This window comes from Chelonoidis abingdonii, chromosome 3 (genome assembly GCF_003597395.2).
Source record: "Chelonoidis abingdonii isolate Lonesome George chromosome 3, CheloAbing_2.0, whole genome shotgun sequence".
Lineage (NCBI taxonomy): Eukaryota > Metazoa > Chordata > Testudines > Testudinidae > Chelonoidis > Chelonoidis abingdonii.
In genome coordinates this window covers 101,420,282-101,446,908 of record NC_133771.1, presented here as the reverse complement: position 1 = coordinate 101,446,908, position 26,627 = coordinate 101,420,282, and the positions used below count along the sequence as shown (strand labels likewise).

The 26,627-nt window shown below is 40.8% G+C and overlaps 1 protein-coding gene across 11 annotated transcripts in view; it reads left to right on the top strand.

The window, feature by feature from the left end:
- Positions 1-24,114, top strand: part of PTPRK (protein tyrosine phosphatase receptor type K) — a 656,446-nt gene extending 632,332 nt beyond the window's left edge. For 6 of the 11 annotated variants that reach the window (XM_075063933.1, XM_075063924.1, XM_075063927.1 and 3 more), the window contains 12 exons: positions 950-986; positions 2,487-2,584; positions 3,355-3,471; positions 6,193-6,362; positions 7,527-7,662; positions 12,391-12,540; positions 13,121-13,294; positions 14,930-15,061; positions 15,318-15,443; positions 17,279-17,442; positions 18,865-19,000; positions 22,731-24,114. In XM_075063933.1, coding sequence (XP_074920034.1) covers positions 950-986; positions 2,487-2,584; positions 3,355-3,471; positions 6,193-6,362; positions 7,527-7,662; positions 12,391-12,540; positions 13,121-13,294; positions 14,930-15,061; positions 15,318-15,443; positions 17,279-17,442; positions 18,865-19,000; positions 22,731-22,784 — 1,494 coding nt within the window. In that variant the 3' untranslated portion in view covers positions 22,785-24,114. The remainder of the gene's footprint in view (positions 1-949; positions 987-2,486; positions 2,585-3,354; positions 3,472-6,192; positions 6,363-7,526; positions 7,663-12,390; positions 12,541-13,120; positions 13,295-14,929; positions 15,062-15,317; positions 15,444-17,278; positions 17,443-18,864; positions 19,001-22,730) is intronic. The other 5 variants (XM_075063932.1, XM_075063930.1, XM_075063929.1 and 2 more) reach the window with 1 other exon arrangement.
- Positions 24,115-26,627: the final 2,513 nt, after the last annotated feature.

Below are 26,627 nucleotides of genomic sequence, written 5' to 3'. Positions count from 1 at the left end.
GACCTGACTAAGCTAATTTTTACTGTTACAATACAAGTATGCTCAGGTCCAATGTTAATTTTTCCATTTTATTTGTTACCATTTGAACCTTTTCAGACTTAATTGATCTGTTTGTTATGAGCTATTCAGTGGCGACTCTTGACTTTTTTGACAGGTGAGGCACAAATCACAAAATAGTTATTTCTACCCCGCGGTAGAAATAAAGGTTACCTTATTGATAGTGAAGAAACAGCAGGCAGATTTGGGAGCTGAACCTGCCTCCACTGCCACTGCTACCCAGCTTGCATGGGGTGGTGGAACATGAAGTAGGCTGCAGGGCTCAGCAGCAGGTTCTCTCACACACTCTGAGCTCACCCTGTGGGGGAGGAGGCGGGGGGTGGGGAGGAGTGGGGTCCGTGTGTGCAAGAAGCCAGAGGGCCTGTCCCCTGCAAACTCCCTGCTTCCTGGGCCTAACTGCTACAATCCTGCCCGTGGCCTCACCAAGCAGTGATTACCATAGCAACGCCTTTAAAAAGTGACTTCTTGGTGTGGTAAATTGCCATGATAACAAGGCAGCTTCCTGAAGCACAATTAGCTATACCAAGATCTGAACAGGACTATGTCCCTCAAACTTTCTGGTACTGCATTTCGCCACTGGGGAGAGAGAGAGTTGTGACATTTAAATCAAATCATAATTTGTCCTTAAATCTGTATATATTTATCAATTTTTTAAAAAAGAATATGCAAAATGTGTTTTGTACTTTTTGGGAATTCTTGATCAGGCTGTGCCTCACTTGCCTGGGCTGACGAAGCCGCCCCTGACCTATATACAGTTCTTAGCTACTAGTCTGTTCTGAAAAGGTTTTCTATAGCTAAGCTGTCTTACAGTCCATTATGCCTTCATTTCCCCCTCCCTAGCTTGCTCTGGTTGGTATTAAAGTATAGAAACCAACTTATTTTTCTGTTTTAGGGCTATCAAAGACCAAGTCACTACATTGCAACCCAAGGTAAGAATCTTCCAGAGCAATGTCACCCAGCAAACCTGCTCCATAACAATCAGTGGACTCTGCCCTTTTATGTACGATATAAAAATGGAACAGATTTGGTATGTAGTGTATAGTTTGCAGCAGCCACTGTTTATCCTTCTGTGCTACCGCAATCTAATATAATTTGCCTACATGGAGCATGCATAAATTAACTTACTCAATATTTAGTGCAACAAATTAATGCAACTCCTATTACTTTTTTCCCATATAAGTGTAGTTAATAGTTACTACAGTCATTTTCAATTTGAAGGTGAGTCAGGGAAGGGCTGAAAGAAAAGGAAAATTTCAGCCTATCTTAGGTGTTTGTCTTCTCATAGTACTATATGTTATGAAGCTGTGTGGTATTGGTCCAAGACCAGTATTGCTGGGGTAAATAATGACATAGTTACCACCATTGTAGCAGTTTTTTGGCAAGCTGAGACCAAAGATGGGCTGTCTCTCCTGGGGAGCTTTGACCAGTGAGGCTCTTAGCAGAAAGAAGTGAGGAAAGTCTTCCAAAATCAACACTCTGGAAGGAAAAGGACAGGAGAGGAGGAGGCTTCCATTTTCTGTATAAATCAATCACTTCACACCTCAGGTGAAGCTATGCAAGTTGTAGAAAAGTAAACAGATTTGACTAAATTGTTTCCATTTCATAGTATAGGGCCACATTTTAAAGACTGCCTCTAGTTATGCATTTGCAACCAATTGCAGGCATAAATAATATGATTTTGTCATGTTGCTGCCCAATTATGGTCTCAAATCAAGTAATTAGATGTCTGAATCTAATAATTTGTACTTGTAGTTGAATGTACCTGCAAAATTAGAGACTAAATGGAAACCTGTTTAACAATTTGGCCCATAAGTTTTTGTCATATTTCAGTCCAAAGTCCTTTTCTTTAGGCTCTAATGGAATCTATATATGCCTACCTACCTTTATCGATTATGTTTGCACCTGAATGTTTGGTTGTGTTTTAATACATTAATTAATACAGTTATAAATTATTGTCCATTCAGGACACAAACATTTGTTGCCTATTATATTTAGACCTCGGCTACAGCCTACGATCAAACATAAGTAGAAGCAAGTGTTTGTGTCCTCAATCAAATGTTTGTGTAGTTTCTACACTAGAATTTACAACCACCTTAATTAACAAGTGTTAAAACAAAACTAAAAAATTATATCCACATATGGCTTCTATCATACTGTCTGAGTAGCTACTACAGTGTATGAGCACTTACACTTTAATATCTTTCAAGTGGTAATTTGGTTAAATTGAGACGCTTCTGCCTCGATTATGAATAACATTATGGTTTAACAACGTCATCAATATAATGCTGCAATTCTGTAGGGATTGTTAGATCCTTTCATATCTGAGCAAATAACTTTCTGCATATCAAATGCCTGTGCTAAAAGATTTTGTTTTTAGTGTTCAGTCAGGTAGTAGTTTTATTACACAGTGCTAAATGTTTTTTTTCCAGGTCCAGTCCATGAAACAGTGTACGATTTCTGGAGAATGATATGGCAGGAACAGTCAGCTTGTGTTGTGATGGTTACAAATTTAGTTGAAGTTGGACGGGTAAGGAACTTTATTTTTAAAATATTATATCCTAAGGCTAGCCTCTCAAACTGCTGTTTATCATTGCCGAAGAAAATACAGAAAAGTCTTTTGAAAGACACTCTTAACTCTGGGGATGAAGGGGAGTTCATGTATCCTTGCAACGTGAAGTAGCATTATATAATATGGCTGCTTTATAAAGAAAAGACCTAGCGAATCAGGCTGTTGCCATGTTATTTTAATGAATAGGGAACAATGCTGCCTGAATCCATAATACAATATAGTGCATAAGAAACATTTGTATATTACTCTGTACTCAGATGATCACAGCTAGCTGACTCGACAACAAGTGCACATCATCTTTAACAGCAGATAGAAATCAGCAGATTATTTTGCATTTTAGGATTAGCCATTCTCTTGAGAATTACTTTAATAAAACACCTGAGATTGCTTTACAACGGCATAATTATTGAAATGGAAAACATCCCACAGCATTAATTAAAACCAGTGAAATATATGTTTTCCTTACTAGAGAACTATAGAATTCAGATTCAGTAATTCAGAAAGATAATTTCTCCTTTGTGGAGAGATGTGTAAATCAGCATAAACACTTAACACTAACATTATGAATAGCTTTCACAGTACCTGATTGGCAGTTGGTGCATCTGGTCCACAGTAGGGTTCATATGACTACATCATTTTGAAAGTAATTGTGATATAAATTGTTAAGTTACTATTTGGCGTGCTTTCACTTTCATATGCTTTAAGGTACCTTTTGATTTTGTTTTTAGGTCAAGTGCTATAAGTACTGGCCTGATGACACCGAAGTTTATGGGGACTTCAAAGTGACTTGTGTGGAAATGGAGCCACTTGCGGAGTATGTAGTCAGGACGTTCACCCTTGGAAGGGTAAGCTCTTTGAAAGACATCATCAGAATATTGCTACTTTGCAGTTCAGTTTGTTAAACAGTGGCTTTCACATATTCAAGTACAATACCAAATCATTCTGCCTATTTAACAATTCCATAATGCAGAATTTATTTTACCATAGGAGGAATGTGTTACATCACTGGTTCCCAATCATTCATATACCCACAGCTTTTGTACTTCAATAATTTGTTTTGACTAGTGTTGTACACTTCCCTTCCTGACCTTAAAAATGAGCCTATACGCTGGGCCCAAGTAAATTGTTCTTAACAATCTTCCATTCACTGGGGCATGTCCTGACCCTTACAGGAGTTAATGTTGCTCCAATACCCTGACTTGTTCGTTACTTAGGGTATGTCTACAGTACGAAATTAGGTCGATTTTATAGAAGTCGATTTTTAGAAACTGATTTTATCCAGTCGATTGCGTATGTCCCCACTAAGCACATATAAAGTCGGCAGAGTGTGTCCTCACTACCGTGGCTAGCATTGACTTACGGAGCGGTGCACTGCGGGTAGCTATCCCACGGTCTCCGTTGCCTATTGGAATTCTGGGTTAAGCTCTTAGTGCCTGATGGGGCAAAAACATTGTTGTGGGTGGTTTTGGGTACATGTGGTCAGTCACTCCTCCCTCCGTGAACGCAACGGCAGACAATCGTTTTGCGCCTTTTTTCCTGGGTTACCCGTGCAGACACCGTGCCATGGCAGCATCGCATGGTTGCACCTACCCCAGCCTACTCCTTGCTCCCGTGTCTCATGAAGCCTGGACAGTAGTAAGAAGCAGTTCGTGGTAGAATGTGCCTTTGGACGTTTGAAAGCTCTCTGGTGCTGTTTGCTGATTAGGTCAGACCTCAGCGCAACCAACATTCCCATTGTTATTGCTGCTTGCTGTGTGCACCATAATATCTGTGAGAGTCAGGGAGAGACGTTTATGGTGGGGTGGGAGATTGAGACAGATCACCTGGAGTCCAGTTATGAGCAACCTGACACCAGGGTGATTAGAAGAGCACAGCAAGGCGTGCTGCGCATCAGAGAGGCTTTGAAAACCAGTCTCATGACTGGCCAGGCTTTGGTGTGACAGTTGTTTTTGTTTCTCCTTGATGCAAACCCGCCCCTTTTGTTGATTTTAATTCCCTGTAAGCCAGCCACCCTCCCCCCTTTGAAATAAAGTAACTATTTTGAAACCATGTATTCTTTCTTTATTTAAAAAAAAGAGAGATAATGGACAAGGTAGCCTAGTTGGGGTGGAGGAGGAGGGAAAGACAAGGCCACATTGCTTATTGTAGCCACACTAAAAATCAGACTCTTTGAATGACAGCCTTCTGTTGCTTGGGCCATCCTCTGCAGTGGAGTGGCTGGGTGCCCAGAGCCTCTTTCCCCCGCCCCCCAATGTTCTTGGGCATATGGGTGAGGAGGCTGTGGAACATGGGGAGGAGGGGAGGCAGTTATACAGTGAATGCAATGGGGGTCTGTGCTCTTCTTGTCTTTCCTGCAGCTGCAACAGATGCTTCATCATATCCGTTTGCTTCCCCATTAGCCTCAGCATTGCATCCTGCCTCTGCTCTTTGTGCTCACTTAATTCTTTCCTGGCCTCTGCCACTGAATGCCTCCATGCATTAAGCTGTGCCCTGTCAGTGCGGGAGGACTGCATGAGCTCGGAAAACATGTCATCGCCAGTGCATTTTTTTCACCTTTTAATCTGCAATAACCTCAGAGATGGAGATGATAGGGGGAGCATAGAAGCATTCTATACTCTACGATTGTGGGGGGGACTGCAGGTCACCTGTGCTGCTGAGTGCTGCTGAGTTCACCACGCTGACCAAACAGGAAATGAAATTCAAAAGTTCCCAGGGCTTTTCCTGTGTACCTGGCTAGTGCATAGGAGTTCAAAGTGTTGTCCAGAACAGTCACAATGGAGCACTCTGGGATAGCTCCTGAAGGCCAATACTGTCGATTTGCATCTACACTACCCCAAATTTGACCCAGAAAGGTTGATTTTTAGTGCTACTTCCCTCATCAGGGAGAAGTACAGAAGTCAATTTTAAGAGCCCTTTAGGTCGACAGAACAGGGTTGGTTGTGTGGATGCAGTCATTTTTAAATTGACCTAACACGACTAAATTCGACCTAATCCCATAGTTTAGACCAGGGCTAAGAGTATGAACATAAATGAATATGAGGTAGCAAATACTAGCTGGTGTGGAACAGCTGTGGTCTTCTGGTACAACTGTTACACTTGTCTGCATAGGTTGGAGAATCATAATTTTATATATAGAAACATCAGTAAAATGCTTTTTTGTGTTGACTCTAGAAACTATTAGAACAGTTGGTCTAGCATACTTTAATAGCAAATATAAGTATTATATGTTTCAGATTTGCAATACATTATCAAAATATCACACTATGGCACCATTATACTATATAAGACTTATGGGATAAGATGCCAGGCAGTTTAGAATAGATTCTGCGCTTTTTATGTATATGTGATAAAGATGAATCAGCAATTTATTAATAGCCATGTTTATATTCCATTGTAAAATCAGTTTTCCTTTAAACATAGAATGCCATGTTCTTTGCTTAAATTAGATTGAGAAGACAGTATATAGATTCTAGCAGTGTTGTCATTGCTTGACTCAGAGAATATTTTGGGTGTTGAATATTTTGAGTTTAATAACCTCTTTCAAAATATTATTTTTGTCTTTGCAGAGAGGTTACAATGAAATCCGTGAACTTAAACAGTTCCATTTCACAGGCTGGCCAGATCATGGAGTTCCTTACAATGCCACAGGCCTCCTTTCATTTATACGTCGTGTCAAATTGTCTAATCCTCCTGGTGCCGGGCCTATTGTTGTACATTGCAGGTGTGTAGAGAAGAGGTAGATGAATTTTCTACAACTTTATACGTGAGCTTGTATAGTGGTCTCTTGTGAAGTTGTGGGGTTTGTCTTGTTGTTGTTTAACTTTTGGGAATGAATTTGCTCTTTCAGTGCCCTGTCCACCCTGGAAGCGGAACTAGGCTAGCTACAGCAATGTTTAAACATAGCTGGATTCTAGTACAACTTCCCCGATTGGTATGAACAGATATTTTTTCCTCAGAACTGTTAGCCAAACCTAGTTATAATGTAGGCTAACATGCTCTATGGCAAAATTTTATGACAGTGTACTAGGATGGTATTTTGTTACAGCTATGTTGACATTTAAAATGTGCCTTTGTGAAATATAATTTTAAGTAGAATATTTAATTGAACATATGGCAACAAATAGATCCATCCAGTGAAACAACATTCTGAAATGAGCCTGGATATTGGATAGAGTGGGAACAACTAATGAGTGTTGTTTTCCATGTAAGTTTTGCAAATTTTCCATTATAGGGCACAGTTCACTGAAATATGATTTCTTGGCAAATCCATCAAATGTGTTAACTACATTCTCCACATAGAGTTAGCCAAGCTGTGCGTGGAATTCACTTTTCAATAGCTATCTATAATAGCTATGTAAAAACCCAGGAGAGACTCCCATACAATTCTGATATTGTACCAGAAAATTGTTAACTGCCTAAACCAGAGTATAGGGGAGGGTCTACATTTTACAGTCAAATTATCTTACCTTAAATTGTCCCTTGGAAAACAATAGTCCTCCTTAGTCTCTCTGAGTAAAGATAAGTGATTCCATAAAGAGCATAGTGATCCTGAAGATCTCTGTTATCTAACAAGTCTGTTACTACAGTTTTGTTTCTGGACCATGAAGGAGTGTTCTGACTTACTAAAAAGGAACCTCACTGATACTGTTTTTACATAATCTGAGATCTGTTGAAAAGTTGTTGCTTTTGAGTTGTATACATTTCATGTCTGTTTAAATGCTATCCTGAGGAATAAAGGGGGAAACTGGAGATTCTGTAATGGTTGGAAAGATACGTATGAGAACTTAGGTTAACGTTCCAAGTGTGTACTTGTAAATGCCAAAGAGAGTCTGCTAAATTTGTGAGGTAGATTTTCTGGATTGTGGGGAGTCCTCTGAAGTTATTTCCTAATTCTTTCCAGTGCTGGTGCTGGACGAACTGGCTGTTACATTGTGATTGACATCATGCTAGACATGGCAGAAAGGGAAGGTGTTGTGGATATCTACAATTGTGTCAAAGCCTTACGGTCACGTCGCATCAACATGGTACAAACAGAGGTATGGTAGTTTATCTGCAATGGATCTAATGCTTTCTTAGCTGCATTAAGTCAGAATTTTATTTCTATAATCAATACAGCAAAATCATCTTAATCAGTCAGCCATCCCACCCTCCCCGGCAGCAGATAACTATTTATCCACAATGAGAGGAATTCCTGAATAAGAACACTACTATGGAGCCAGGAGCACACAGCACAGAGGATATGCCAGTCTTTGCCTGCTCCCAAACTGGAGCCCACCCAATCCAGAACAGTAGAACCCCAGTAGCTTCCACGCACTCCAGCATCAGCACAGTCCAAGCCACCTTCCAAGCCCTGGGCCTGCTGATAAAAAAGCAAAAATCAACTCTTGTCCTGGCTCAGAGAATAGAATTTTTTGTGTGGTGCTTGCCTCGACCCAACCCAGGGCGTTTCTGCCCGAGACCTGATTCCGGAGTATGTTGGACCTGATATCCAATGTTATGGTCCATCCAATTAGGACAGCTTGGGTTTTCCTCAAGCCTCTGGGGCACATGATGGCATGTACTTACGTGGTTCAGCATGCAAGTCTGTGCCTCAGACCCCCCAGATCTGGGTAGCATCAGTATACTCCCTAAACAGACAGCACTTGGACTCCAGTACTCCTCTAGTCTTCGCCTCCTTGCACTGGTGGAAAGACCCAAGATCGGTAATGATGGGGTTGCCCTTTATTACCTTTCAACCATCAGTAGTTTTAATCTCTAATGCGTCCGACCTAGGATGGGGAGCCCACCTCAGAACTCGAGGCCTCTGTTCCCAAGAAGAACTATCCCTGTACATAAACCTCAGGGAGCTCAGGGCAGTACACTTAGCTTGCCAAGTGTTCCTTCCCCAGATCTCAGGAGATGTGGTGCAAGTCCTGACAGACAATACCACAGCCATGTTCTGTATCAGCAAGCAGGGAGGAGCCCAATCTTCAGCTCTTTGTCAGGAGGCTATCTGTCTGAGACTTCTGTACAAAGTACTCCATTCATCTTGAGGTGTCATATCTCCCAGGAGCCTGGAATGTACTGGCAGATCACCTTAGCAGATCCCTTTCCTCTCACCATAAGTGGTCCCTTCACCTGAAGGTCACCAAGTTAATCTTTCACAGGCAGGGACCTCCCCAGGTGGACCTGTTCATTACAAGACAGAACAGAAAAATGCCATCAGTTTTGCTTGCTGTCTGGGCACAGCTCAGGCTCCCTCTCCAATGCTTTCCTACTCCCATGGACAGAGCTCCAATTCTATGCCTTTCCTCCAATCCCTCTGGTTCACAAGGTCCTCCTAAAAGTCAAATGAACAAGGCAAGATTCATTCTGACTGGTTCGGCGTGCTCCCGGATCTGTCAGTAGCAACTCCACTCTTGCTCCTGCTCAGCCCAGATCTAATCTCACAAGACCACATCAGATTGCTTCACCCGAACCTTGCTTCCCTGTCCCTAACTACATGGATGCTGCATGGCTGAACTCAGAAGAACAGGCTTGCTCAGAACAGGTCCAGCAGGTCTTGCTGTGTTGTAGAAAGGCATCCACCAGGGCTACCTACCTGGCCAAATGGAAGCGCTTCTCAAGATGTGCATCTCAATGAGCTCTCTCTCCATCTCGATCTTCCCTTCAGTCTATGTTGGACTGCTTGCTCCACTTAAAGCAACAGGGCCTGATTCCTCTTGTCTATCAAGGTGCACTTAGCAGCCATCTCAGCTTTCCACCCACCGGTGAACGGCAGGTCAGCGTTCTCCCACACGATAGCTGTATGTTTCTCAAAGGACTGGAGAAGCTCTGTCCTCTGGTCCGTGAGCCAATCGCCCCATGGGATTTAGACCTGGTTTTGTCAAAACCTTTTGACAAAAACTTTTGTCCTAAAGGAAGAAAATGGACACCGTGTAGTCAAGTATGTGGGTTTATTATGCACAGCGCTGCCAGAGTGTCACTTTGCTTGTCAGTGCCTCTGAGCCTAATAAGCAATTGATTACAATAGATTATATAGGGTATTCATGGGCAGAGAGAAGCGACGGGATGGGAGGTCCCGAGCCCCTGGATAGGTTCTAGCAGCAAGACAAGATAAGCACAATAAGAGATTACATAATGGCTCCGCCCATGGTTTTAGGTTAACATACAACATACTGTGCAGGGGGGAAGGTATAGCTCAGTGGTTTGAGCATTGGCCTGCTAAACCCAGGGTTGTGAGTTCAGTCCTTGAGGGGGCCATTTAGGAATCTGGGGCAAAAATCTGTTTGGGGATTGGTCCTGCTTTGAGCAGGGGGTTGGACTAGATGACCTCCTGAGGTCCCTTCCAACCCTGATATTCTATCATTCTATAAGTTGAATCCTGATTTGGGGTCCATAGGAATCAAGTAGCTCTTCTGGTTGTCCAACAGGTACCTTCCTGGGGTTAAAGCAGAAAGACACTGAAAAGTACATGGCAATAGAAATTGCTTTCAGGGTGCCCCATTGTGTTCCTAAAAGCTAACATTGGCATGGGGGATGCATCTGTGGAAGGGAGCATGTCATATCTCATACTGACATGTTTGGGCCTCTCCATGAACTCTAGCTTGGTATGTGGGGAGGGTATTCGCGATCTCTTTCCTGCACTAAGGAGTGGACATTTTGAGGCCCCTTCCAATGTTTGGTATGTCTGTAATTTCAGGGACACCAATTACTGCTCCCTATCTGGAGTTCTGCTGACTATGCTTTATCTAATAAGAAGCAAGATTGTCTCTGGTTTATTCAGCTTCTCTTAGCCAATATTGTTCATTGTTAACTAGGCCCCCAGCTCAAACCAAGCTTTGGACTTTGGGCCTATGTGAAAAGTTGCTGACAGAGCCTGTGGTGAGGACTTTACACACACAGCAAATGGATCATCGCCCTTCAGGTCCCGTCTTCAAGCCGCTAGCATCATGCCCCTTGTTGCAATCACCTTGGCTGGAAGGGTCTCTGAAATCAAGAGCTTTACATCAGAACTGCCTCACATGGAGTTCTTCAAGGACAAGGTCCAGCCGGGCCCTGTCCTGGCTTTCCTGACACAATTTCATATCAATCAGGCCAGCCAAGAGACCAGGCTTCATCAGCAGAGTTCTGCTCTCACAGTTCCCAATCCAGGACATTTGCAGAGCCACAACCTAGTCATCAGCACAGTCCTTCGCATCTCACTACACCATCACTCAACAGGCCTGGGACAGTGCTGATTTTGGGAGAGTGGTGTTGCTGTCAGCATGTCCATGACCTCTGAGCCCCCTCCTGGGGTACTGGTTGTGAGTCACCTCACATGGAATGGACAAGAGCAAGCATTCGAAGAAGAAAAATTAGTTACTAACCTTTCCATAACTGTTGTTCTTCAAGGTGTGTTGCTCATGTCTATGCCACAACCCACCCTTCTGCCTTTCTGTCAGAGTTAAGGACAAGAAGCAACTGAGAGGATACAGAGCTGGCGGTACTCTTTAAAGCGGTGCATAAGCTCACAGCACCAGAGAGTGCTAAAGCTGGCTTGACAGATACCACTAAGGGAAAAATCTCTGGCAATGGTGCATATGGTGCACAAACACACCTAACATGGAATAGACATGAGCAGCAATACATCGCAAAGAACACAGAAAGGTTAGTAACTGTTTTCTCTAATAACGAAGCAATAAAAGCTACCATCATGAAGCATTCACACCACTGAGTCACCACACAATCTTACTGTCATTCTCATTGTCCCTTCCACTTACTCTCCCAGTTGTTTGTTACCTCTTGTCTACCCTTGGATTTTAAATTCTTTGTGGGCAGAGACTGTGTCTGTTACAAACTCTCTGATGTGACTAACATACAGTGGGTGTTGCAGGCCCACCGTCAGAAATTCTGAGGGGCTGGGGCCCAGGGCAGAAGTGATGAATCTGTCACTTCTGGGACGACCCACGGTGGTCAATCGCGCCGGCCCAGGGGGTCCCCCAGCGCATGGGGCCCAGAGCAGTTTCGCATGCCTAGGAGTCCTGCGGCCCGCCCAGGCGATTTAAAAGGGCCCTGGCTCCCGGCTGCCACCACTTCTACTGTGGCCCCGGGGGCCCTCAGGCCCTTTTAAATCGCCCAGGCACCTGGACAATTGCCCCTTTTGCTGTCCGCTGTCGACAGGCCTGGGGTGTTGTGTAATATTTGACAAAAGATATTGTTGGAATAGTAATGCAGCTGACTAGGAGTTGCAGACTCATAACAGACCAACAAAATCAGGAGGCAGCATTTCCTGTATTGGCATAGTGCTGAGTCTATTGCCTGCCCAGTGCTAGGTATGAGACACTAGGTATACCAGTCCACATGCATATAAGTAGCATGAAATATGCCACGTAATTGCTAGGAGCAGGTAGTGCTTGAAGCATTGTATATGCTTTCTGTATGTATCACGGAACTGAAAGCTACTATTAAGGAAGCAAATAAGCAGAACCAGCATAAGACTGTCTCCCACACTGACCTATGCACCACAAAATCTCCTGAAAATTTCCCCATTAAGCAAATTAATGTACTTATGCTCTTACTATTACTGGACTTAAATTGGTTCTCAGGGGAACATACCGATTAACTGCATCCCAGTTAGGCAGATTGTACTGTACTTAAGGTGCTAAAGCAATATCCAGTGCATTGATGGAAGCTGCTTTGAATAAGATTTATAGAGGGGAAAGATCTGCTTATCTTGAAGGAAAGTAAGATTTGATTTTGTTTTTAAATTGCTAGGTTGTTTTTTGTCTTTTCCCCTTTGGTAGGAGCAGTACATCTTTATTCATGATGCCATTTTGGAAGCTTGCTTATGCGGAGAAACTGCTATCCCTGTCTGTGAATTCAAAGCTGCATATTTTGATATGATTAGAATAGACTCTCAGACAAACTCTTCACATCTCAAAGATGAATTTCAGGTATTTACAGTTACTGGTATCTCTTCATAGAATAGCAACTTTTTTGCCTGTAGGTACATATAATTTATTTTAAGGAAAAAGACTTTCATATCAAATTCATAACCTTTGTCCCTTTTTTGTATTTCAGATAATATAACACCCTTTTCTTTTATTATGTACTTTACAAGGTCACTTTTAAATATGAAATACCCTTCTTAGATTATAATTGCAGTAGACTGCTGACTATAATGAACAGTACTGACCTTGAACTGGCAGGACAGGGGGTTTATTTTGCATTTTAAGCAAGTGAGACACAGTTCATATGTGTTTCACAAGATTCTCCTCTATTTTCTTCCTTTTGGATTGCATGTTGGGGGGATGCATTTAGAGGATCCATTCAGCAGTTCTTGATGTGTCTTCAGACCTGAGCTTTCATTCATTTTAATTGAAAAAATGTCAAGTTTCTCAAGCAGACACATGCTCGTTTGCTTGTGATTTTTCATGTTTCCCATGTTGCAACATTTTAAATAAAATAATGAATTTCAGGAAGACTATATATAAGATGCACTATAACATGATATTGATTCCCTCTGCTGTTTAGACCCTGAATTCTGTGACACCTCGGCTGCAAGCTGAAGATTGCAGCATAGCCTGCTTGCCAAGGAATCATGACAAGAATCGCTTCATGGATATGCTGCCACCTGACAGATGTCTGCCTTTCTTAATTACTATTGATGGGGAGAGCAGCAACTATATCAATGCTGCTCTTATGGATGTAAGAGACTATCTCCTTTGTCTGCGTAACATGCCATGAAAAGCTGTGTAATATGAGAGAGAACTCTTGCTGGTTAAAGAAAGGGTAATTCTTTCTTCCTGTAGTGTTCAGTAAAGTGGTCTTAACAAACAAGGGAGAGGGAAGTCTTGGCAATATTTTTAAAATCCACTAACTTTTGTTGTTCCTTTACAACATTAGATATCTCAGATGTCTCAGTGCTTCTGTGATCCTCTGGAAAGCTAGGAACTCCCCTTTTTAATAGTATTGTATTAAATCTCCAATTTCCATTCCTCCATAGTCACAATATATAGCATCTTCAAATCTGTCACTGGTCCAGAAATGAATACTGCTCATCTGAGCTTTGGGCTAACAACTTGTGGGTAGCAATTCCATATTTGTTGGTGGGAAAAAAGGAAGTCCTGCCAAGCCACCCCATCCCTTTCCATCTCAGCACCCATGCTCCCAAATGTGATCTAATGTAACAGTCCCACAATAGCTGGTAACCCTTGTGTTGCGTCTCCTCCTTCTGCTACTTGCAACCCATGTGTTGCTGGGACTGCAGGAACTGGAGGCTGCAGGGAGTAGGTATGAACAGCCCTATTCTCAGCCTCCAGGAGGGTTAATCCCATTGCAGCCTGTTTGCACTGTTTTGTGCCTGCTCTCTGCTGCCATCAGTCTATGTGCTGCAGGGCCAGAAGTCCCCCAATGGCAGCCACATGGACTGCAGCTGTCAGAAGATAGAGCGGCTCCAGTCCTATCAGGAGTATTCCAGTCGCAGTAGGAGGTAGTGCAACCTGAGCACGTCAGTAACTACACAGCTCTGTCCTTACCGGTGGGAATTAGTCCCTAATTACCAGCCTTCTCTGCCTTTAAAAATAACTGCCAGCTCCCCCTCCCTCCCCCAGACTATCATTCTTCCCAGATGCAACTGTACGTGACAGTCATCTGCTGATCTTTTGTTGACTCCTTCCGCTAGGGACAACCTAGCAATGCTCACAACCTGAGTTCAACTCCAACCAAGAGATGCAGGGAGGGGATGTAAAATGCCCAAAGTCTTCTCCAATAAAACTATTTTAAAAAGTGTTTTTTAGAACTTGAAAACTTTTTGATGTCAGCCCAGAGAGAGGTTTATAAAGAAAAGAAAAAAGCTTTAGGATCAGTTACAAGAGGAAAGGTGGCCTTGTGGTTATCGCACCATCATGGGACTCGAGATCTAGGTCCAGTTTCTGGCTGAGTCACAGACTACTTCTGTGAACTTGGTTAAATCAATATTTTTGTGCCTCAGTATCCCCCTCTGTAAAATGGGGTTAATACATTTCTACTTCGTCTCCCAAGTATTCTAAGATAATCTGAAACTATGATGAATGCATGTAATATAAGCACCAGTTCAGCAAAACAGGCAACAATGAGCTCAACTTTTAAGTGATTAATTTAAAGGAGATTTATGCATATGTGACGTGTTTTTTTTTTTCACTTTAAGATATCTTATTGTTTGAATAGTTGTTCTGGTTAAGACTGCTAGATTTTATTCCACTACATTGTTTTAGTTATGTTGCCAAGAGGCCCAGACTTTGCATAATCGTTGTTTAGTGCTTTCTTTACTAATATTCCCCTACTCACTTCTTTTCTTTACAGAGCTACAGGCAACCAGCTGCTTTCATTGTCACACAACATCCTTTGCCAAACACTGTGAAAGATTTCTGGAGATTAGTGTATGACTATGGCTGTACCTCTGTTGTAATGTTAAATGAAGTTGATTTAGCACAGGTTAGTGTTTGTGTGTGGGGGGGTTGTGAACAAATTAATGCATCAAGGTGGTTATGCTTTGTAATAGGGTGAATGTACGGTGCAGTTGCATTGCAATTACAGTGTAATTACCCTGTGGCTTTGCTTTTCAATAACTAATTAGTATTAATTAACATATCTCTTACTGTACTATAAAGTGTGTTATAATAATAATGAAATACTACAATATTCATGATGCAACTTAAATTTTAATTATACACATTTTATTCTTGTTCAGGGCTGTCCACAGTATTGGCCTGAAGAAGGAATGCTGAGATATGGTCCTATTCAAGTGGAATGCATGTCTTGTTCAATGGATTGTGATGTAATAAACAGAATTTTCAGGATATGCAATCTAACAAGAGTAAGTATCATCATAATCATAACAGCTAACTGGGCTATTGTGGATTTGAGTGTTACATAATACTAAATATACAGTATTAATTCTCTTCAGACATTAAGCAGAACAGAATTAAACATTCAGTTCCTAAGATTTAACTATTTTTCTGCAGCTGCCTATAATGGACACAAACAGTATTTCATTTTATAACTGTCATATGAAATTGCATGTAAGCATATCTGAAGGACACTTGTGGTTATATAATTAACACCTCGAGGGCCTTGTGGTGCAAGAACCACAAAACAAAGCAGAAGCATTATGACATTCTACTAAATATGTATGAAAAGAGTCAAAGTTATTCTGGTTTTGGAGGTTCTTGAGACACTGTGCCCTGACCTACATTTACTAACATGTTCTCTCCACCTCCAGTAATGATGCAAGTCTTGATGCACTTTTCATCTTTTATCCATTACTGTCTCTGCCTTCTTTCATGTTGTCCTGCATTCTTTCAACACTCTCTCAAACCCTGCTTATCAGCCACTGCCTTCTCCTTCAGATCCCCACTAGAAAATCATTTCTACTATGTTGCCAGCATGCAATGACTTAAAGAAAAATTTGTGAGAACCAGTAGGTTATGCTATTGTAATCACCCCCCACTTTATTACCCTCACTTGTTACATCTCATATTTAGAGATCACGTTTGGACAACATCTGTGAAGTATGTTGCATATTTCTAATTTAACTCATAAATGATGATAATGGATATGGGGAAATAAAAGGGTGTTGCAAAGGCTCTTCTGTCGGGTTTTGATTTCCCAAGCTATTTTTCATGGATGATTCAGAACTGGGTCATGTTTTATCCAAATTCTATGCTTTGGTTGAAAGGAGTGGTAAGCAAAATGTTTTCATCTCTCCTTTTAATTCTCCTTGTTGTATCTAGGAAATTCAATACAGTGTAGAGATATTAATACATTAAATGATTATATTGTAGTCCTTTTTTGTTTCTTATATGTTGCAGTTTCCTTGTTCCTGTCTCTTTCACTTGTTCCATCTCTTATTTTCATTCTCTCCATTTCTTTTCTTCTGTTTTGGCTTTTTTATTTTTGTTTCCTCTGTCCCTCTTCCATCTCCCTTTCCTGTGAACCTTTCTTTCTCTCTGTACCATCTCTTTTCCTCCAAGGACCACACATCTCTTTCCTTCTTTGCCTGCCCCTGCTACATGAAACCAGGGTGAGTTATTTATTCTTTAGGGCAGCCAGGAAACCTTTTTTGAAACATTCTAAGCCACCCCAGAACACTCTGTGTCTGAAACTCAGTTTAGGAAAGGCTCAGAGATTTGCCATCAGGATATGATGGGCTGGCAAAAGGAGCAGACTCCATTCAAGCAAAAACATATTTGTACACCACCATCATTTGTTGTTGTTTTATAACTGGAAATACTTTGTCAGGATAAGTGCTCCTACAGAGCCACTGGATTTCTCTGTAAGGTCTGCAGATTCAACAACCCAGGGTTTTTTTTTGCTTTTATAGAGGTAGAATTTTTTTAAAAAAAACAGAGAAATATCCCTGTTAGTTTATTTAGGAGTGGTTAAATTAGTGGCCCTATAAACTTTGATGTCCTAAGTTGCAACTACTTCAGAACATTTTCTTCTTAAACTTGTTCCATTGTGCCCTACTTCTGTAATACTTACACAGACACCTTTATGCTGTCTCTTTGTATGTATGCTCAGCACATACATGTAATGGAATTTGTGTGCAATATATCATCTGATTTAGTTTTGCATTGTTTTATCTGTTCAGTTTTCATAAACTGATTATAAATGTGCCATGTTAATGTAAAGTGGTTTGGCTTCCATCAGCCACAGGAAGGCTATCTGATGGTGCAGCAATTCCAGTATTTGGGATGGGCTTCTCACAGAGACATTCCAGGCTCCAAGAGATCATTTTTGAAGTTAATTCTTCAAGTTGAAAAATGGCAAGAGGAATGTGAAGAAGGGGAAGGCCGAACTATCATTCACTGTCTGTGAGTAATTTTGTTGTGGCCAACTGGGTATATGGCAGCATCTTGGACTGTTTAGCATCCAATTCATTATTTTAAGTTCAATCCAGTGCTCCTATTAATACATTCTATAGTATATGTCTTATTTTGTTTTCTTTAATTTTGGCCCTGATACTTGCACCCACTTCAGACTGGGACCTACATGCTGTGGAGATGAGCACAACAGAAGTGGCTGGCTGGACAGATATGTGTTCTCTTTTGCTGGGGTTTTCTGGAGTCCTAATTTTCTCCTTTTACACCTAATGGCAGTGTTTTCCAGGTGGCTTTAAATGAGGGTCCACAAGTGACTTCTGATCCAAGACCATTATACTATTGAGTCATCTAACAGGATGCTTCTTTGTACTAAGTGGCAAGAGATTACATATAATGAAGCTTTTCATTATATATTTTGCATATTTTGAATAGTGCTCTTCCAAGAAGTTTACACATCACAGCTGTTTTGTGTCATTCTGGACCAAGAATATGCATACCTGAAATCAAAGACGTTTTTGTTACATCCATAGTAGTGCTAGTGAAAAATAATTAATGTACAAAATGTAGGCAGTACCTGCTTTTCTAGCACTGTCATTTAAAAAGAAGAGAGAAGAAAAAAACCCACTGACTCCCACCATATGTGTAACCAATTAAATGTCATCTTTTTAAAAGAGAGCTATTTTTAGGAAAATTGGGAAAACCAGTATATTTATATTTTTTTTACAGTCCCTGAATGAAAAGTGACCGAACTCTTTTCTACTATATTTCAACTGAAAGCTTCAATTTTAGCAGTTGAATAAACTGCCCTCAAAAGGAGGTTTATAATTAAGTGTTCACAGATCTCTTTTGACTCTTAACTACGGCAAAATTCCAGAATGCCCATATGGTGTCCACAAACTCATATAGTTTGTTTACATAATTTAAATGTATATTCAAGGAAGAAGAAAACCTTTCCAGGAACTTTTGGAAATAATATCAAAAAGTTACAAAAAGGATTAGCAGCATCTCTAAAGATCAAATCAACACCACACTCCAGTAATATTCTGCCACTATTCTTGTAGCTTGTGATGATTTAAAACAGTTCCCTCCAGAAACAAATGGAAAATGTTGCAATTTATATTCATAACACTTGCTTTTAATTTCTCCTGCCCACTTAAGTTGTGTTATAGCATAGCTAGGCTGCATAATGAGCTATATAGCATACCACAATTGATTCAAAACAGTATCAAGATTGCCAGTGATGTCAGATGTTTCAAACCACATCAACTGGAGCTATGAGGGGATTGATAAAGGTCTGTCTCATCTAATGGGTCCCCCATCTTGTATTTTTACAAAAATTAAAGGTGAGATATATGTGACAGGTATATCTGTAAGTAACAGATGTATTAACTCTATTGTTTTGCTTACATTCAGGAATGGTGGTGGTCGGAGTGGAATGTTCTGTGCTATAGGCATAGTTGTTGAAATGGTCAAAAGACAAAATGTTGTTGATGTTTTCCACGCAGTAAAGACGTTACGGAATAGTAAGCCAAACATGGTAGAAACTCCGGTAAGTTACAGCACGTTGATTGGTATTCAGACAGCCAGTTAGCAAGAAGGATAATATACAGTGTGTATTGATATGGCTCACTTGGGAGCACTCTCACCTGGGATGCAGGTTGTTCATCATTTCACTGGTGTGACCAAAAGTACTAGATCATGAATCTTGTGCTCAAAAAACATAGAGCTAGGTAACCTGCAAGTATCACCCTAGTATAATTCTAACAGTGAATGTAATATTCTGAGTGGATGTACTGTTGTGAATTGTTACATCCTGAGTTGGAAACCTATTGCGCATAGAAGGACTACATACTGGATAGCATCATAAACAGCTGGATTGTGTGTTTTGGTAGGTCATTTCTCTCCTGCCATAGCGCCTGCATTCAAGGAAAATATTCAGAACAGCTAGGCCTTTTCTGCACTGGGGGGGAGATGGACCTAAGTGAAGCAACTTCATCTACGTGAATAACGTTGCTAAATTTGACATACTTAGATCTACTTACCGTGGGGACCACTACACAGGGTTGACTACACTATGTCAACAGGAGACGCTCTCCCGTCAACTCCCCTTGCGCTTCTCATTCAAGTGGAGTACAGGAGTTGATGGGAGAGTGACCTGCAGTCAGTTTAGCGGGTTTTCACTAGACCTGCTAAGTCAACCGCTGATGCATCTATCGCTGCGCCTCAATCCTCTGGTAAATGTAGATAATCCCTTAGGGTACACTATAATCTCTCAAGATCACCCTATGTTCTTAAAGCAACACTATAGCCTATTTTGCTCAGACAAACCATCTTAAAAGTTTACAAGACAAGACAGTTCTTCCTAAGAGGAATAAACTGTGAAGTGGAATATATTATGTTTTGTAATTGCAATTGCTGTTTCTGGGCCTTTGTGGTAATTTGTAACACTGCTTTCTGACAGAGCCAAAATGATACAGGAAAACTTTAATCTTAAAATATATTTTCTTTTAATAGATTAGGGGTTTTTATCGTAAACTTGCTTTAAGAAACCATAACTCTAAAGAAAATGTTTTTTTTTTAAATGTTAAATGCCTGACTTTGAAATACAGTCTCTCATTTTCTGGATGCAGCTTTACTCCTTCTCCCCCTCCCCCCACCCCCACGCGCACACACACTCTCTCCCCAGACTGGGTAATTTACCTGTTCATGTTCCACTCATGCCACCAAAACTGCAGACTGAGTGAAGGCCCTTTAGAAAAAATGAATCCTTAAACATTAAAGATCTTTCTTGTCATGGTTAAGTATGAAAGCAGGTTGGAGAATGTCTTGGAATTTTTGCCATTTGACTCTCATGCTGACAGCCGCCAATGTTGCAAATACCCACACTCTTCAGACAGATGGTTGCCTCTAGCACTGAGCTCAGATATGCCAATTGAAATTAAAAATGTTCATGGTTTATATACAGTGAAAATTGCTTCTGACCCTTCAAACTGACATATTGAACAAAATCTATGTAGTTTGCCTTTCCTCATACATCCCTTTTTCCAGGTGTCAGAATTTACTAGGCTTCAGGTGTACATGATATGATTTCCCTAATTATTGTTTGTTGCTGTCACACTGTTTGGAGTGGCTCACAACTGTGAGTGCCTAGGTGAGTGCTCACAACTGTGAGGGCAGACTGTCAGAAAACAGAGCAGATACCCCAAGCTGATGGTGTGTTCTATAATTAGATTTCATCAAGCCAGTAACACATGTGAACTCCTGGTAACTCAAACCAAAAATCACACCACATCAGTTTTCTCCCAGTCCAAAGAGACCAGTCACTTACTCCAGATCATTTGGTACTCCGATCTTACACAAAAGACAAAGCTGACAGCTAAATCTATAGTAAACTAACTAAAGATTTATTAGCTGAGAAAAAGGAATGAGAATTATTGAGAGGTTAAAGCAGGTACAATATATGTACAGGGGAATCACAGTTTTTGTAACTCCAAATGGTGACAGTGATATAATAAACTACCAGTTTCCCAAAAGTCTTCCAGGGCTACCCAGAATAACTCCAGGGATCTCCACTATGCATCTGGTATACTTCCCTGAAAGAGTCCAAAAGATCTTTCTTCGCATTCATTCTTATAGCTTCTTCTCACAGAACACAAGCTAACAGAGTCTCTACCCATGTGGGCTTTTCCTCTGATGATATTGACTGACGAATGCACTTTGAGCCTCCAACCTCAGGTCATCACACACAATGGCCATTTGCATTGGAACTCCTAGCATCTTTTCTCCTTCTTTAGCATTTCCACAAAACTTCTTTTTTGTCTGATGAGTTATTTAGTTACAGGCGTATTTACGATGTAAATGTTTGCTGTTACACTATGACAGGACACAGATAAGTAAAAACAATGCATGTAACATCCCATTAGTTTTATGAAGTAAAACTCAAATACACTCATCTGCAGTTAGCAGTATACTTTGATCTATACTAATACATACATGAATTGACTTGAGTACACTCTAGCATGACCTGATCTGCCAGCATCATAGTTGCTTCCATCTGCCGGTACCAGGTGGATTAAATGATAGCTAGAATGTTAATAGCTGTAAGAGGGAAGTTATTGAACGTATCTGGCCTACCTGTGGCTATCTTGCTAAAAGTACTATAGAATCTATGGAGCACACTTTTGAGATGTAGCGCACAAAACTGGTGCACGGATTCCAGTTCATTGTTGAGAGTGAAAGCAGGTCAGATCACATGGAAAGTTACTTGCTGTACTTAAGTGCTACTATAAAGAGACTCTAATGTATATTGTGTATGATTCTGGTAAATTGTCTGAAAACTTCTCTTTATTTTTTTAAAAGCCCCAAATCCATGTAGTTTTAATCTGCAGTTACTGAATTTCTGTAGATGTGTTTCTCTGTGGTATGTATTGTGTGGGCTTTTATTCAGAGCTCTTGAACCGACAGCAGCAGCAGCTGTTGAGTCGTTAGTAGAAAACAAACCAGGAAAACCAATGTAGCATTGTCATCTGCCCTACATTCAACAAGATCATCAGATAACAAAAGCAGCGCAATAAAACCTTTTAGATATCCCACCACTTCCTGCTAGTGGATTTTGCAACCTAAAGTAAATCATGAGACCAGGCTCGTTTCATTTAGCTTTAAAAGCTGGTAGAATTTAATCAGCTTCTCTTTTTTTCAAATATTGACATTGATCAGCAACCTTGTTAAAAATAAATATTAGTTTTCCTGGCTGTACTTGCTGATCTCCTCACTTAAATGCACCTTCTGATCTATTTGACATTACATTATTTATCACAAATTCTAACACTGTCTTGAGGCCTAATGCTGTTCAGTATCATAGCTCAGTATTCCCTTGAATGATATTAAGATGCTAGTGCTAGTTTACTGCTAAATACCATTTGACTTAGAAGAAGCAGCTGTCAGTTGTACAGGGACTGAAATAGTTCACTAGAGAAGCACTTTGTTAGAAAATGAAAGCTACGAGTTTTATAACTAACTCAGAAGCAAAACAAATCACAGGGAAGCAAAGAGCTTATTGCCATGTGTGGCCAGTTCTTCCCTTCCACTGTGGTGGTTAGGCTGAGGTTTAAAATCAGAACTGACATCAGACGTTTTAATGAATTAAAAGAAAAATCATGTGAGACTTGTATGGACTAAAATGGCACAGCAGTACACAGAGAATATAGATATCATAGATATCCCTGCCCTTTAATATATTAGACAGTTTCTTTAATTTTATCTCTTCTTTTTTTTTTCAGGAGCAATATCGTTTCTGCTATGATGTCACTTTGGAATACCTTGAATCATCTTAGTTGGAATGGATGTGACAAAGTGCACCAAGTATATGAAGCTCAGTAAACTGTTTTGACAACAGTTGTTCAACCTGTGAAGAGAGATTTTAGTGAGGGGGACTTTTAAAATTTAAATGCAAAAGTATTTTTCTTATGAAGTTGTGGATCTTAATAAAAGAACTCAGTCTGTTTCTATGCCTGTATACAGTATCAACATTTAATGTCACATAAATAAATTTAATGAAATCCAGAGTCAGAAGAGATTTGCTCAAATTAGGACTTTTCAGTGTTTGTATATACAGCCATCTCTCAATTAGTAGAGCCACCATCTGTTGCATGTATCAATATTTCCTATATGGTATTATTTTTCTTTTTCCTTTTCCTTTTGATAAATTGTTAAAGTAAAACAAAACTGTGCAGATTGATAGTAAAATTCATTCTTTATACGTTTGAAGTGTTGCAACTCTATATAACTGGCTTATTTTGTTTTAATGTGCAATGATGGCTGGATCACATAAAGTTCTTTATAGAGAAACTTCAACATAAGCCAAAGACTCAAGTGTAAATATGTCTATATGGAGAAAGCACATTGTATTTATTGTTTACTTGCATTCCTTTTTGATGGCTGAAAAAAACAATCATTTTTCTTGAAGAAAGCTTTTTTTGCTGAAATCAAGTGTAAACGATTTTTGTAGTTTATTTTTTGTATGTTGTAGTGTAAGTAGAAGATATACTTTTTATGCATAGATGAGGAAACATTGCTATAGTGATTTTGTTGTGTACATGCTTGTGAATTAAATCCATGTAAACAACTCGGTTATAGAAGGTCTTTAACTACAGGACCAAAATCAAAACATTTTGCTGAAAATGTATAGTTTTTCACAGTTGCATTAGTTGAACATTGATCGAAGGAATATATAAGGAAACCGCACACATTAAAATGGCCTTGCTTATGACTTGCACAGTGTTGGAAGTAGTTTCTAAGCACCGTTACAGTTTTAGGGGAACAAATTATTCAACAGTGCTTGAAGCACAGGTCAGGAGAAGAGGACAACATGTATCCTTTCAGGGTAAGAAGTTTGTTTGTTTAGCAAATTGTAAAATTAAATGATGTTTATTTTGATGTTTACAGACATGTAAGCTTTGGCATCTGACAAAGCAAAATTTGAATAAATCAATGCCAGATTCTGGTTATGGTCTTGGTGTACAAAACAGCTATGTGTTTTTACTTAGTTCTTCTTCCACAGTAACAAGTCCTGACATATTTTGCTAGCTAATATCATTTCAGTCTCCTGTTGTTTTTGGAATTGACAGAAAATGACAAGGCGCTTATAAATACTAATGTAAAGTGAGGGCGAATTAAACAACTTTTATAAAAATATGTTGATTCCATATTATTGTTTATTTTGATAACATTTCATTTATTATCATTACTAAGAAATTGTCATGTTGCTGGAGTAGTGCAATGTCAGTGGATTCCAACAGATGTCTGTATTTGCTTAAAGGAAGAAAGTCACAGGGCATGCTCCCTCACTCTGGATTTATTTTAGCAAGCAGTCCCCACACACTCTTACGTAATCCCATCACAGTGTACTTTATTTACAAGGTTGTATGCAGCTTCAGGTCCCATCACCATACAACTTTTCCTGAGTTTCATTGTACCCCCTAGGCACAGGGTGAGAAGGTGGGAAAAGAGTTCTCACCTTTCTTAGATCTGGGGCTGCTATGTCCTTCCAGCCCCTCCCCCTTCCTGTGTGTCCCACTGAACCATCCCCAGTTAGTGATCTGAATCGCCTTGTTGACTGGTTAATCACTCAGCCCTAATCAATTATCTCCCAATCTGGGGACACTTACAAAGTGCACAGAGTAGTGATCCAGCTCTAGGCTATTCCCACTCTCACACTGCACCTACTGCATTTTTGTTTGTTTCTTTCTTACCAGGGCCTTTTCTCTCCTCTCCTAGGCTCTGCCTTTCTTCTGGGGGCTGCCATCCCATCCCACAAGCAGTTTCTTTAAGCCGACTTTCTAAAATCACTGTAGGAGACTTCTCCATCTTACAGCCACAAAAGGTACATTCCAATGGAGGGGGTATCCACCACATCTCAGTTTTTGCACTTCTGTCTTCATATCATGCGCAATCTTTTGCAGCATCAGACTTCTCCCCTGCATTTGAAGTCTCCCCATCTATTATATTGTCCAGGTTACCCTGGATTGCAATACGCTGTTGCTCTTGCTCTGGGTCTTTCAAGCCCTCAGCCTTTTTGCCTTTCTCCCCCTTCTTTGTCCTTCCTTTCAGCCTTCCCTTTTCTGTCTCCCCTTTAACCATCCCCCTTTTAGCTGTTCCCAGGTGATGAGCTGAATCCCCTGAGTAACTTGTTAATCCACCCAGTCCTACTCAATCATCTCCCAGTTTGGCCCATGCGAGGGTGCTTACAAACCACTTAATAGATTTATAAAAAATTTTAAAGACTTCTCACCACAGTACATCTCATACCATCCATCTGCTGTAGATCTCTCAACATTCAAGCGCCTGCCCGTAAAAATCCTGGAAAAACAGACAAGCTTTGCAGAAGATCACCAAATCTAACTCTTGATGACCAAAGGGGAGGCCATATAATGTTTTGTGGGGCAAAAGCTGTGCCTAACTGAGAACCACATTTGTCAGTTGCTGAACTGGAAAGCAAAATCTCATTTACATAGAATCAGATTGCAACAGCCCTCATCTGCAGGGGTGGCCCACAGACTACAGAATGCAAGTGCTAAAGCTCTGTGTTGATTTGCACAACATCTAGTTCCATCTTACTTCTTTCCTAACCAAAAATACACTGGTCAGTCATGCGATAGTGTAGTTATCATGAATGAGCAATTAGTTAAGTGACATTTCCCATTGAAATTTAAATCTTTTGTTGTGGACATGTAGTTTCTGTACACTCTTGCTGACGGGGTGACCTTCCACATAACTGATGGGTGATAAAGACTCCTCAGAAATTTTTCTCTACCAGGCCAAGGAAGAGTCCCTGTTGGGATGGCAATATCAGATGGATGTTCCTCACCCATCAGAAATTTCTTCCTGTACTAAAGATACAAATGTAATGGAGTCCTTAAGGCTGCATGTTCCGAATGAGGACTATAAAATGATGTGTAATGCCATGTCAGAACTGGCTAGTGGAAGCAAATTCTGAGGGATGAATTTTCCATCATTGCACCAGCTCTCCCCACCTCCCTTCCTTTTCTTACCCAGTGGCAGCAACTGCCAACTTCACTTAGCAGCAGCACCAGCTCCTTCCTCCAAGGCAGAAGCTGCTTCATGGTCCCTTCCTTATCCCTGGACAAGACAGAAGAAGAGAAGTGGAGGGAGTATGCAGCAGCTGCCCCATAGGCAGCAGAAGAAGCGCCTCGGGTAAATGAAGTGTACAAGTCCTGTGGCTGAGGGAGAGGATTCTCCTCTGTCCAGGGCACGTAGAGGAGGACAGGCTTTTTTTACCTTGTGGCTGTGGAAGAGCTACCAGGACCAGCAGCACTATCTGTCAGCTCATGCCCACTAGCCATCCATGGAAATCAGGGCTCAGTCTCAGTACTGTCCTATCTGCTGCCACCTCTTGCCTCCGCATTAGTAGCAACACAGTCATTGGAAGGCAAGCTGTGAACTCCCTGGGTACTGCTCTGCTCTGTTTCAGATATCCAAGTACAGCCCTCCCAGCCTACCTCTGTCAGGAAGTGAAGGCAGGATTGAGTTAAATTGCTTATAGAGATGTAAAGTAAGAGAGAACCAGGGTGTGGCAATAAAGGATAATCAGTGGATTCGTGTGCTATCAGTCAGAGCTAAAATGGGTGCAGTTTCTGAGTTGGCTTAACATTGCACAA